General features: G+C 42.8%; 2 protein-coding genes across 2 annotated transcripts; both read right to left on the bottom strand.

Annotated features, from left to right (window-relative positions):
• Positions 1 to 313: 313 nt before the first annotated feature.
• On the bottom strand, positions 314 to 3,181 carry LOC123102534 (membrane magnesium transporter). The gene is made up of 4 exons (XM_044523923.1): positions 2,912 to 3,181; positions 2,527 to 2,579; positions 2,089 to 2,189; positions 314 to 695 (listed from the first exon to the last, which is right to left on the bottom strand). The coding sequence occupies exons 1-4, from the start codon at positions 2,982 to 2,984 to the stop codon at positions 602 to 604; spliced, it is 321 nt and encodes a 106-aa protein (XP_044379858.1). The 5' UTR covers positions 2,985 to 3,181; the 3' UTR covers positions 314 to 601.
• A 3,690-nt stretch (positions 3,182 to 6,871) lies between these two features.
• On the bottom strand, positions 6,872 to 11,472 carry LOC123102535 (ATP-citrate synthase alpha chain protein 3). The gene is made up of 11 exons (XM_044523924.1): positions 11,170 to 11,472; positions 9,791 to 9,967; positions 9,453 to 9,695; positions 9,254 to 9,305; positions 9,055 to 9,169; positions 8,450 to 8,531; positions 7,961 to 8,056; positions 7,780 to 7,881; positions 7,580 to 7,696; positions 7,356 to 7,472; positions 6,872 to 7,145 (listed from the first exon to the last, which is right to left on the bottom strand). The coding sequence occupies exons 1-11, from the start codon at positions 11,266 to 11,268 to the stop codon at positions 7,074 to 7,076; spliced, it is 1,272 nt and encodes a 423-aa protein (XP_044379859.1). The 5' UTR covers positions 11,269 to 11,472; the 3' UTR covers positions 6,872 to 7,073.
• Positions 11,473 to 13,800: the final 2,328 nt, after the last annotated feature.

The following is a 13,800-nucleotide window of genomic DNA, read 5'->3' on the forward strand; positions in this document are numbered from 1 at the left end:
ACAAAACTGGTATATAATCTATATGTCATTCGAACCACAAATAGAAAGAACGAAATGACAAGTCTAGCCAAAGATTTTGCTTGCACGTGATTTAGTCCAGATTGGTAAAGAAATGCATTGCAAGTGAGGGAAGTGGCCATATATGCCAGGCCACCAAAAATAGAAAGGACAGCATGGCCAAAAAACCGGTACTGAAAGTTCAAAAAATTGTCAATGAATAATGCAATTTTCAGTCACAAACAAACAGAACAGTTACCGAAAAATACATTTTTTTCAGTCGCAGACAGAACACATTCTATGGCACTCGGGATGATAAGTTTTGCAAACGCTCCAATGTGGATTTAAATGAATATAATATGGATGGATGCTTTAATGATGAAGTGATGATTCAGATATAAACTTGCACTAGATCAGGTCCTCGTGCTAACCGCCTCAAAATATATAGGACAGGTGTCCGTGTCACAAAATTCTACAGTTACAGCATAAACAAGTTATGGCCAAGAAAAAGCTTTCCCCTCTTACACATGGGTGACACAAGAATAACTGGATGGATCCTCCTCTTGGGCAAAAGGTTACATGACAAGAAAGGAACAGAATTTGTTCATATCTTCAACTTCAAGTCTGCGTCTGAAGGCAGTGCCCTTCCACGGTGGTTGAAGATCATGAAATCCAGGTTTGCTGGGAGCGATACGATCCTGTGGCAATAGGTGGATTAGAGACAGGAAATGGGTAGCAGGGGTTCCTCCCTAGGCAGTGTGTATTCAAAACAGAAGGAAAGCTGCTATGTAGGCTCAACAGTTCATGATGATAACATAATATGAGTGCAACGGTGACCATGGAGTCTTCACAAAGCATTAAATAGGAAAGCCATATCAGGAAAATTCAAAGGAAATATTTTTATTTCCTCACAAACCATCCACATAATTGGGAGGTAAGGTGACTTTCGGGCATACTATGGCAAATTCAGCAACATGTGGTAGGCTCAACAGTTCATTGATAACATAACATGAGTGCAACTGTGACTACGGAGTCTTCACAAAGCATTAAATAGGAAAGCCGTGTCAGGAAAATTCAAAGGAAATGTTTTTATTTCCTGAAAAACACCACACATAATTGGGAGGTAAGGTGACTTTCGGGCATACTATGGCAAATTCAGCAACATGTGGCAACAAAAGCTCATCATAATGCCCCAAAGGAAAAGAGAGAATGTGCCAAATAAACGAACTATCATGGATTATTTGCTGCTACAAACATGCCTAAATAACACCATAAACATTTCAGGCATCGAAAAACATCAACAGAAAATAGGTTTTAAAACAGTTCCATAGTTTTTCTATTCCTTATTAGATTATATCTTTAACCTAGTACCAAACTCAAATATGAAAAATAACACTCTTATGCTCTATCCAAGCAAATGTAAGGTACTCATTTTCAAAGGTCTAACATAGCTCAGAAACGAGACTGCCATCTTCAACTCAAGCTAACAAGTGCCGTCACTGCATCGAATTCAGAGGTGCTTACACGGTCGAGAATCAAGAGTCTATGCATCATAGGATCCCATGTCTGACTAGTGAATGACTAACATTTATGTTTGCCTGAATATGTGCGGTTTCAAATATTAAGCATCATGCAGCCTTTATTAGTATTTCTACTGCGCACTAATGCATAAATGTGAACATGGTGTACTGTTGTGTGCGTGTAATTGTGTATCTCCTTTCAAGTATTACATCTCTCTTTCAGCCGTACTATATGCCCGTATTACAAAAGCATGTTACTGAGGATGTTTATAAAATACACATGATCATGTAACAGGTTGCCCTGGAAGGACATAACAGTTAACTTCATGCTATTTAACAAGGAAAACAACTCATCATGCAAAACTGTAAAGGTACGTGGTCACATTTCCCGTAAATCCATTTCGTCGGTTCTGGTTCCATAATTTGTCAATCGCGAACTATAGAAGAAAACTACAGCTGAGTTTCTAAGCTTACTTAACCTCTGTATCCAATCTACGACTATACGCCACGACCCCAGATAAAAATTCAAGATTAGTTAACAAGGAGCTCCAAATAGTGAAATAGGCTTTACCTATTCTCCTCGGAATGGGGGAGCACCGAAAGGAACTTTGCTGGAACAGAGACACCTGCCCACATGCATAAGGCAAGCCCCAGGAGCAGCTGCATCATCACCTGCACAACAGAAAGCACAGGTTATGCAACGTAAACAACAGGCTTAAGCTGAGGTATAAGCTTCTGCAATTTTCTGGGGATAACATGCCCGAATTATTAGTGCTAATAAATGGCCTTTTTACATAGAATTGTACTAAATCAGAAGCAGCCACCACAGAAAAAATTATCTATTGGGCATTTTGTTACTACTGTACAAATCATGGTTACACCTACATAATTACGAGCCCAACATATTGCGCGAAACTACGACTCCCAAGCTAGTCAAATATAGTACTTAGAAAGCAAGACTACGCAGCAGAATCTGAGTGTTACTTCCAGAAGGAGGAAGTGCACGTACATCCACTGGCGGCCGCGAGAACTCCTCTTCCGTGATCTTCAGCACCGCACGATCTGCAGCAACAACAACAAAACACAATCAGATCCTGGAACCTAGCGACCAACCCCAGCAGCAACCTTCATCGTAAACTTCGAGCTCTGTCATGATTCTGGAAAGCTCGGCTGTCCCAAATCTAAACGGGATCAGCACACAGGTCAATTCAAATCGCGACCTAGATCTGAACACTAGCAGTATAACCAACGACGGGGCAGCTCGAGAACCAGGGTCCGTCGGCCGAGGATCTGAGCGCGCGGCGCCGGGAATCGGAAACCCTCTACGGAGTTTTGCGCCACCCGCCAGTCACAAAATCGAAAATCACGCGTAAGGAGTAGGAGCGCGGTGTTACATTGGATGGTGGCGTAGGCGGCGTGGGCGAGGAGGGCGCCGCCGAGGATGCCGATGACGTAGCCGATCCCCATGGCGAGGCGACGCAAGGCCAGGCGAGCTGCTTCTCCGGCCGCCCTCTCCTTCCTTTGCGCTTCCGCTGAGACTGCTGCTTCCCCGATCTCGATTCTCGAATCCGGCTGCTCGATCCGGTGCGGTGTTCTGTTGTGCTGTTCACGCTGACGATGCAAGCTGACAGACAGGTGGGGCAGGGGACGGCTATGGTTGTGCGGCGAGAAGCCAAGTCCTTGTGACCTCCTCGGAGCTGACACGACGGCCCCACATGTCGGTCGCTGTAATTTTTTTGTGGGATTTTTTCATGGATTTAAGTTAGGATTTGCTATCCGGAATTTGCTTGTGAGTGTAGTTTGTTGTTGGACATGGAAAAAGATCTGAAAAACAAGGCATTTGAATCTCGTTGTGGTTAAAGGTTAACGAGGAAGTTACGTCGGCGTGGTGCCAATTGGAGCCGCTAGGCAACCTGGATTGTGTGCATCCGCGTGGTGTGAGTGGTCATGTGTTCTGGTTATGCCTGGCGTGTTACTCCCTCTCCGGATCTGTGCAGGTGGCGTTGTTGGCCTCAGTGATGGCGCGATGATACGTCTCTGTCGTATCTATAGTTTTTGATTATATAACTTTCACATATTTTGGGCAATATTTTATATGATTTATTCCAGTGCCCATTGCCACTTCCTGTTTTTTGCATGTTTTTTGTTTCGCGGAATATCCATATCAAACGAAGTCCAAATGCAATAAAATTTTACGAGGAATTATTTTGGAATATATGTGATTTTTTAGACTTGGAATCAACGCAAATGGAGGCCCACAGCCCCCACAAGACACCAGGGCACGCCCAACTGGGTTGTGCTCACCTCGTACGTCGGTTGGATCTCTACTTCGAGCGCAAGGAAGCTTATATCCGGAAAAAATCGTGTTAAAATCTCAGCGCAATCGGAGTTACGGATCTCCGGAAATATAAGAAACGGTTTTCGGCCAGAAAACAGGAGCGTGAAACAGAAGAGAACAGGGAGACAGATCCAATCTCGGAGGGGCTCTCGCCCCTCCGCCGTCATGGAGGGCATGGACCAGAGGGGAAACCCTCCGCCCATCTAGGGAGGAGGTCAAGGAAGAAGAAGAAGGAAGGGGGCTCTCCCCCTCTCTCCCGGTGGCGCCGGAGTGCCGCCGGGGCAAGGATCGGGACGACGATATACATCAACAATCTTGCTACCGTCAACACCAACTTTCTCCCCCTCTATGCAGCAGTGTAACCTCTCTATTCCCGCTGTATTTCTCTACTTAAATAGGTGCTCAACACTATATATTATTATCCGATGATATGTGGTTATCCTATAATGTTTGAGTAGATCTGTTTTGTTCTATGAGTTGTTCGGTGAAATTGCTATGTTTGGTTTAAATTACTTGTGGTTATGTTGTTGTCCTTTGGTGCCCATCATATGAGCGTGTGTGTGGATCACACAATAGGTTTAGTTGTATGTTGATAGGACTATGTATTGGAGGGCCAGGGTGACAGCAGCTTCAGCCTAGCATAGAAATTGATGCATACGGGATTGGAGGGGGACCAATATATCTTAAGGCTATATATGGTTGGGTTTTACCTTAATGAACGATAGTAGTTGTAGATGCTTGCTGGAGTTTCAATCATAAGTGCATAGATTTTCAAGTAAGGGATGACATGCTAGCAGTGGCCTCTCCCACATAAAAAACTTGCTATCGGTCTAGTAACGTAGTCGATTGCCTAGGGACAAATCCTTCTCTTGTGTTACAAAAGGCTATCTACTTTCATTACCTTGCAATTTATTTCAAGTTATATTCTCGCAAAGTACTTCTAATTTTATTCTTGTTCAAGGTAAAGCAAACGTCAAGTGTGTGTAGAGTTGTATCGGTGGTCGATATAACTTGAGGAAATATTTGTTCTACCTTTAGCTCCTCGTTGGGTTCAACACTCTTATTTATCGAAGAAGGCTACAAACGATCCCCTATACTTGTGGGTTATCACGCGGCTACGTGTTGCTGTTGGCGGTGTGGTGAGTTCACACATGGTGGTGGCGGGGTGATGTGCGTCGGCGCGTGCACGTCTCCATGGTGTTGTTGTGGCTCGATCAACATGCTCTCAGATCCGGCAGTCATGGTCTTCTTATGCTAGTGCAGCGGGCTTTTGCTCTTTATTGGCCATTGATAAGCTCCTTCCCCGAGGCTCTAGTAGGTGGAGGTGCTTAGGCTCTAGGCGAAAGTCTTGGTTCGACGGGGGTCGAAGAACACCGGCGACGATGCTTCTTGGAGTTGTCGCTGAAGAGTTCCTCCTTTTCACTAGACTGCGGCTTGTTGGTTCGAGGGTTGCCGTGGAGGTTGTTGGTGTGGCTGGCCTTATCCCAAGGCCCGGTGGGGGCTGGTGTGGATAGCTCTGGGTGGTTCGATGGGGATCGAAGGATACCATCGACGATGCTTCTTGAAGGCATCTGCGAAGAGCTCGCTCACACATCTCCGGGTTGTGGACATGCTGGTAATGGGGTTCGAGTTGGCTGTTGTTGGCTGGTGTGGGTGGCTCTGGGTGGTTCGATGGGGATCAAAGGATACCATCGACGATGCTTCTTGAAGGCATCTGCGAAGAGCTCGCTCACACATCTCCGGGTTGTGGACATGTTGGTAGTGGGGTTCGAGTTGGCTGTTGTTGGCATGGTTGTTGGCATGGTTGTGGAGTTTTTTACGCGGTTGTCCCTTGATCAATCGTGTGATGTGTGCGGCCTGATTTCCCTTATAAATGGGGCCACTCTGTTTTTGTTTTTTGTTTTTTTACGTGCAAGGTAGCAGCTTATAAATCACATGTTATTTTTATGCAACCAAACATCTTAAGGATTCGGCGATTCATAACACTATCTTTTTACATTCCTATGATTTTAGAACCATCGGACCAGGGAATCACCTAGGTGGAAAGAGCAATAGAAGAAGTTATGTATATGCTCTTTTGTCCAAAACATTTGTTGATGACCATAGATCATATTCAACTTGGTTAGAAAAAAATCTTTGTTTAATTTTCACTTAGACAAACCATTATAAAAAACCACACAATTACCCAACACACTAACAGGGTGCCAAAATTTTCTTACGTCCCCACTTCCTTTCTTCTACCAACGTTTTATCGTTCTCTCTGCTCCCACACGTGAGTGTATTCATTGACCTTATTTTCCCCTCTTCTCTTCATATGCCACTCTCCCTTACTTCCACATGAAGGCCCCGGTCTCCTTGCCAAGCATCCCTAACACTCAGGTTGCATTTGGTGGCATTGTAGATTCTCATAATCCCGGTTTTTTCTCTATCATAATTTTGTTGGACTCACTTTTGCCCATTTTAATATTAACTTTTCCACAGTAGATTAGAAATAAGCACATCACAACACAACTTAGCAACCAGAAACTAAACCTTAACGAGGCTACAACCAAACAACCATGGTGCCTGCCTATGCCCCCTATGGGATACCGCAATGCCATCCTAGGCAGGAAACATGCATTCATCACTGCAAACCCCAAGAGTATCTCCGACATTTTGTATGCCAGTTTGTGGATAAGAGTGTCAATGTTACCAACCGATAACATAACTGTATTGCAAGGTGCGCTACTGCAGAGGATCCCAAACCGTCACAGTTAATGTAGCAGAGTGCATCTTAAGTTGTCTTTTAAGTTTGACCAAATTCATAGAAAAAATATGGATATTTACAATCTCGCGTACAATCAAACATTTTAAGGCATCTTCTTCTTTCTTGCTAAGGTAGAGCTGCATTTTTTTTTCACAAATGGTGGGTACAAAGTCACACACCCTGAAAGCCTGAAGCCACAGTCCGGAGAGACATCACACGCCGCTCCATCAGGAAGTTACGGACACAACAGAACCAAAAACGCTGTAAATCTGGAGAAGCTGGGTCGATTTATCTTGATCTCATTGTGCCTTGGCCAAGATATATATTATTGCGTAGTTGCATTACAACTGTAGTTTCTTTCCCCCACAAAACCGATCTTTCTCCGTTCGCTTCACACGAATAGTTGTTCATACTAAATGTATATGGAACAAAATGGACACAACTGTAAACACTGGAACTATACAATGACGAATCATGCTTCAGCCATGACGTAATCAATGGCTTGCTTGCAGATTCCAGTCATTGTGGCCTCTGGTCCATAGACCTGCAGTGAATCGTTGAGCAAAATCAGCTCGTCTGTCATGAGGATGGGAATGGCCAAACAATTTCTTTTGGAATATACTAAATCCACAGCTAACAGACTCCCAGATCAAGTTTGAAATGGAACATATGAGTTCTGTGTTAGAGAAGCTGAGGTCTTCATTTCTCAATAAAAATAGGGGCTGTTTGCCCGTTTTCACCTAAAAGAGCTTACCTCAATTGGAAGACCAAGCTCTGATCCTAGAGCACGCATTTTGGCGAGTCCAGTTTGGTAGTTTGGACCACCTCTCCGAACATAAATGTTCACCCTTGCAGCCTTTAATTTGGATTCCTGGCACCAGATTTGGAAGCAAAGTAATAAGATGGGTGAGGGTTTCAATGTAGGCAGCTGAGTGGTTGGGAAATAGAACATCAATCCAACCAAATGGTCCAACTTACCTTCTCTCTTAAAGCCCGAATGATGCCACTGAATGTAGCAGCGACATCAGTGAAGTTTGCGATACCCCCTCCAATGAGAAGAGCCCTCTTGCGGCCATCAGGATCAGCAGTGGCACACTACACAGTTTCAAAATGATATTCAGAACAGAAAAGATGAACATAATATGCAGAACAAAGCTATAAGATTCCAGGTTCCTTACATCCAAAACCACTCTAGCATAATGCAAAACCTCCTCCTCTTTGGGAGCTCCACTGTACTCGGCATAATTTCCTAGCTCTGAAGCATATCCCAAATCTCCAACCTGGCAATCAGATATGTCATCCATCCTGATTAACATTAAAACCTAGCTACAGAAATATCTGGAAGAAAGTTAAGTTTACCGTGTCAGCATATATGACACTAGCACCACCACCTGCAACCATTGTCCAAATGCGACCTTTCGGGTTAAGAACTGTGAATTTCAGTGATGCGCTTGTCTGAAAGAATAAAATAAATGTTACTTGCATGAATTTCCATTCAATACTAAATGAAGAATCCCATGTTAATCCAAATACAACTGTAGATGCTACTACCTCCATTTCAAAATACATTGGACATTAGTTTTGTCCCAAGCCAAACTTTTAAAGTTTAACCAAGTTCATAGAGAAAAATATCAACATCTACAATACCGAATGAATATCATTAGATCCATCATGAAATATATTTTAAAATTGTATTTATTTGGTATCGCAGATGTTAATATTTTAATCTACAAAAAAGTTTACAAAAATTAACTTGGAACAAAAATTATATGCAATGTATTTTGAAATGGAGGGGGTAATCATTTATATGAAGCGGACTTAAAAAATGTAATTAAAGAAATATGATACCTTCTCATCCAGTTCATGGATATAACTTTCTGATGGGCTCAGGACTCTTCCGAAAGGTAGAGGGAACTCAATGTCACCCCACCTGTAAAATAATAAAAAATGGTCAGAGTTATTAGTACAGAGATAAAATAAGTACTTGGGGCAAAAAGTCACTTTGGAACCCAGGTGCATTGGAGCCCTATTTTTTGAACTGTGCCAAAATGCTATTTTGAAGTTTTACAAAATTCTGAAAACAAATCAATATGTTCATATGAATCTATATTACACATGTGCAAAGTTTGATGCTGAAATAAGTAACCATGCGAGTTACACAAAAATGACAAAATCGTGATTTTGGAAAGATGAACAGTGCATGCTTTATTCACTATTTGGAAATCACCATTTTGTCATTTTTGTGTAGGTTGCATATTTACTTATTTCATCACCAAACTTTACACATGTGTAATATACATCCATATGATCATGTAGAATTTTTCTCAGAATTTTTTGAAACCTTAAATGTGATTTTCAAAGTATTTAAAATAAGGTCCTCCAATACACCCGGGTTCCAAAAATCCACTCTCGTACTTGGAGTTACTAAACAAGACTTGAACCCTGAACCATACTTCTTAAAGTTCTTGAAAGCAGCTGTGTCATCCAGTTCACCTCTCATGTCCAGAGGGTATGGTTCACCCTTTACCAGGGTGAATGGGTTCATCTCCATAAATGAGAAATCTAAGTCTGCCAAAAGAATTAATAGTTATAACATGGTTTCAATGGCAAAGCAGCAACTTCAATTTCTACGCATATGCAAGTGCGAGCTACCTTGGAAAACAGAAAACGACCCTCTAATGAAATCGCCTATTTTCGTGCGGACCTGAAATTAAGACACATATTGCGAATGATGGTTAATGCAGAACTAGATAACTATCAGCAGCAGCCAAGAACTTCTTAAATATAAGGAATTAAAAACATTACAAATGGCATGATATAAGTAACAACATAGTAGAATGCAAAAGCTTACTTCCAAGGGAAGAGTGGCAATCAATGGAGCGCATGCATCAAGTGTCATTGGCTTCTCTGTTGGAAGGAAGATTGTCTTAACCTTGTCCCAGTTCTCCTCAATCTCAATACCCCCACACTCTGAGAAACTAATGGTGCAACCAAGCCTGTCTGACACAATTGAGAGATAATACTCTTGATCGTGTGGCACAAATGGCTCGACTATGAATGTTGTAATTGGAGCCTTACATCCACCCATCTCAACCTAGATATATAGGCATACTTAGAAGTATTAGAAAAATAGTTATCGTTATCAAGATTGATGGGAGAAGTATGCCATGATGTTAGATGTGTAACTACCTCAACTCCTAACCGCTCCTTGACAAATTGGCGGACTTGAGCAAGATCTAGGTTGAGGGCCACAAGGCCGCTCTTCCCACGCTTGCCAAACAGCATGTCAGGTTTAACAACCAACTTCATCGACGAGAGCCATGGCTCCTGGTTTGAAAGCTCCGTGAAATCCGTTGATTGGGTGACCTTACAAGGAGCAAGTTACAAATTTCAGAAACTGAACATATAATATCAAACATTAGGTTATTACAAAATAAACTAACATATAAGACCCAAACATTTCAATCATGAACTATGTAATTCAAGCCAGTTCTTTTCAACCGGTGAAATTGGCTAATGTGATGTTGAGAAAAGGCACTACCTATAGAAAGAAAGATCAGCACTGATTTTTTGCAACTCTCTGTTTCACTCAGAAATAAATAAACTGGCTGCTCACTGATGAAGAACTGATATTTTACAGGATGACAGGAATTCTATGATGGAAGCCATCAAAATAAATATAATGCTGAACTAAATATCAATATTGCTGGTTAGAAGTTAAATCCCACAAATGTTGACAGTACAAACTTCGCCGGCAGCACCTTGACATACATTCAGGTGAAGAAATGACCATATGGACCTATTACAATTTACAGGCAGAAAAATCCCAGCTAAAAACTAATTGATTCACCTATCTCAATTTGTATTTACTTGAATGATGCTACAAATCTCCATCAAAATGAGTCATTTCATAATTGAATAAAAATGAGGAGCCGAAGATTCTAGGGGGCTACAGCTGCGCTTTTGCAGCACTGAACATGGTTCCGAAGCCATTAAAACTTCACTGAACAAACAACATACTTGATAAAAAGATAACCTACTAGACTCCAACAAACATCACAACAAAACAACAGATCTAATAAGGGGTGTTACTTTTCTCGGTCAATGAAACCCTGAGGGCGACATAGAAACACGGATTGTTAGGCAACACACCACCGGTGAAACCCCACATCCGGGATTTTCCCGTCAGCGCAGCAAAGTCCACAGCTCTGGTGAATGATTTTTGCAGTCAGCTCCTTCTCGCACGTACATGCTGCGAGCCAACTATCCAAATATACTGACAGGTCCAAGTTTCGGACGATCGCACATCGGAAAGCCTAATGCTCCGCGAATTCCACATTTTCAGTCTCTTCCAGTGTCAAATCCCCACCCAATTGGCAGTAGAAACGCGTCTTATCCGAAAATTCTAGCACGACGCCCACATGCTCCCAAGCTGAACCCCGCGCGCCGGCCCAGGGACGTCGAGATCCAGCGACCAGCCCGCGGGATCCACCCGATCACGAGCCGATTCGAGAAGAAGAAGCGCGCGCGCACCCACGGGCGGAGGAGACAGAGAGGGGGGTCATCACCTGCGCGGAGAGGATCTGGAGGTCGATGCCAGCGAGGCGCTTGAGGTGCTCCTTGAGGAGGCGCTTGGAGTCGTACTCCCGGATCTTCTTCCGCGCCATGGCCTCGCCGACGCTTCTCGAGGCGGAGGACGGGTAGGTGGACGCTGTGGTAGCGGTGGTTTGTAGCACTGGCGCGCCGGAGCTTGGGGCGCGGGTCGCACCCAGGACGGGGTATATATAGGCAGCTCTGGTTTTCACCGGCTGCTCCAGTTTGGTGCTGGGTAGATGGGATCTGGGTCGCTGGAGTGTGGTGGTTGTGTTGTGTCGTTGCTGTGTTTTTCAGCTACTCCAGCTTGGAGCTACTAACTTGCAATGACTGGTGGGTCTTGGGTGGACCCGGTGCACATACAGTGCATTGGAGCTGGCACTATTATGCCGCTGCTTTCTTGGGACCGTTTTCACGAACTAGACTTTCACATCGAATTATATATTAATATAATATATAAAACAACACGTCAAAATATATGGCCTAACGATACAATATGATGAGAATGTCACATGAAGCATAGAACCAATCTAACATCTCATCGAGGCCCGACCGACGACGACAGTCTAAGAGTAAACAATTGAGATTAGGCCAATATGCCACAATGGGGCGACCATTACGTTAACATAATATAGGGTACAAGCCTTGGAGATCAATGTGAACCCTAACCAAATCATAACAAGGATCGGCAGGTGATGACATTCATATACAAGTTAACTATACAAAAGATATATTTTAACACCCCCCCCCCTCAACTTGTGCGCCCATTGGTAGTAAGCATACATTGGACCGAAACTCGGAGAAGAGTTACGACGGAAGTCCTTCTGTCATAATGGCAGCATACTGATGTGTTGATAGCACATGAAGAACCCGGATCTGACCAAGGGACACATTTTCTCGAACAAAATGAATGTCGATCTCAATGTGTTTCGTGCGGCGATGTTGAACCGGATTAGAGGCCATGTAAATTGTACTGAACATTGTCACAAAAAACAACTATAGTACCCGCAAAAAAACTATAGCAACAGTCAGGGGATGATGTAGCTCAGTCAGAAGTTGTCGAACCCAAGAACACTCCATGACAGTATGAGGAACGACGCGATACCCTGCCTCATCACTGGAGCGGGACACTGCTGTTTGTCGTTTGGACGACCAAGAAACCATGTTATCACTGAGGTAGACACGGTACCCGGACATAGAACGTCGAGTGTCAGGGCAACCAACCCAATCGGCGTCAAAGTAAGTGGTGAGTGTCATCGTCGGTGAGCGAGAAAGGTGTAGACTGAGGTCGAGTGTTCCCTTGATACAATGAAGTATTTGATACGTCTCCAACGTATCTATAATTTTGTATTGTTCCATGCTATTATAGTATCAACCTTGAATATTTTATATGCAATTATATGCTATTTTATATCAATTTTTGGGACTAACCTATTAACATAGTGTCGAGTGCTAGTTGTTGTCTTTTGCTTGTTTGCTTTCCAGAAAATCAATATCAAACAAAGTCCAAACGGAGAATAATCTTTGAATTATTTTTTCTAGACCGGAAGGGACCCACCAAGGTTCGAGAGAACACCAGAAGAGCCACGAGGGAGCAACAAGCTGTAGGATGCGTCCCTTGAGCTTGTGGGCCCCTCATGGCACCTTTTGATCCAATTCCGCCTCTATAAATTCTCAAATATTTCCAATATACCAGAGAGCCACCCGAAACATTTTTTTTCGCCGCCTCAAGCTTCTGTTCTTCCGCGATCCCATCTGAAGGCCTTTTCCGATACTCTGCCGGAGGGGAAATCAATCACAGAGGGCTTTTACATCATCCTTGTTGCCTTTCGATGATGTGTGAGTAGTTCACCACAGACCTACGGGTCCATAGCTAGTAGCTAGACGACTTCTCTCTCTTTGATCTTCAATACAATGTTCTCCTTGATGTTCTTGGAGTTCTATCCAATGTAATCTTCTTTTGCGATGTGTTTGTTGGAATCTAATGAATTGTGGGTTTATGATCTAAATATTTATGATAAGTAATGGAGTCTTTTCTAAACTATATTATGCATAATTGTTATAACTTTATATTTCTCTCTGATCTATCCGGTTGGTTTGGCCGACTAGATTGATTTATCTTCAGTAGGAGAGGTGCTTTGTGATGGGTTCAATCTTGTAGTACTCTATCCCAATGACAGAAAGGGACAAGACATGTATTTGTATTGTTGCCATTAAGGGTAAGATGATGGGGTTTATTCATATTAGTTGAGTTTACTTTGTCTACATCATGTCATCTTGCTTAAGGTGTTACTCTGTTTTTATTAACTTAACACCCTAGATGCATGCTAGATAACAGTCGATGGATGGAGTAATAGTAGTAGATGCAGGCGGGAGTCGGTCTATTTGTCTCGGACGTTATGCCTCTATACATGATCATTGCCTTGAATATCGTCATAACTATGCACTTTTGTATCAATTGTCCAACAATAATTTGTTTATCCACCGTATGATATGTGTTCGAGAGAGAAGCCTCTAGTGAAACTGTGGCCCCCGGGTCTACTTTTATCATATATAAAAAAACCAAAATATTCTTGCTGCAATTTTAGTATCTTTATTTTATTTTA

Source organism: Triticum aestivum, chromosome 5A (assembly GCF_018294505.1).
Source record: "Triticum aestivum cultivar Chinese Spring chromosome 5A, IWGSC CS RefSeq v2.1, whole genome shotgun sequence".
In the NCBI taxonomy this organism is placed as follows: domain Eukaryota; kingdom Viridiplantae; phylum Streptophyta; class Magnoliopsida; order Poales; family Poaceae; genus Triticum; species Triticum aestivum.

What these genes read in the sequence shown, in the direction of transcription:
- LOC123102535 (XM_044523924.1), bottom strand. Translation starts at nt 11,268, where the DNA reads ATGGCGCGGAAGAAGATCCGGGAGTACGACTCCAAGCGCCTCCTCAAG. An exon ending in AGGAGCGGTTAGGAGTTGAG is followed by an intron (nt 9,696 to 9,790) that starts GTAGTTACACAT and finishes CTATATATCTAG; the next exon opens with GTTGAGATGGGTGGATGTAA. An exon ending in GCTTTCAAGAACTTTAAGAA is followed by an intron (nt 8,532 to 9,054) that starts GTATGGTTCAGG and finishes ATTATTTTACAG; the next exon opens with GTGGGGTGACATTGAGTTCC.
- LOC123102534 (XM_044523923.1), bottom strand. Translation starts at nt 2,984, where the DNA reads ATGGGGATCGGCTACGTCATCGGCATCCTCGGCGGCGCCCTCCTCGCC. An exon ending in CGCCTACGCCACCATCCAAT is followed by an intron (nt 2,580 to 2,911) that starts GTAACACCGCGC and finishes TTGTTGCTGCAG; the next exon opens with ATCGTGCGGTGCTGAAGATC. An exon ending in TCTCGCGGCCGCCAGTGGAT is followed by an intron (nt 2,190 to 2,526) that starts GTACGTGCACTT and finishes TCTGTTGTGCAG; the next exon opens with GTGATGATGCAGCTGCTCCT.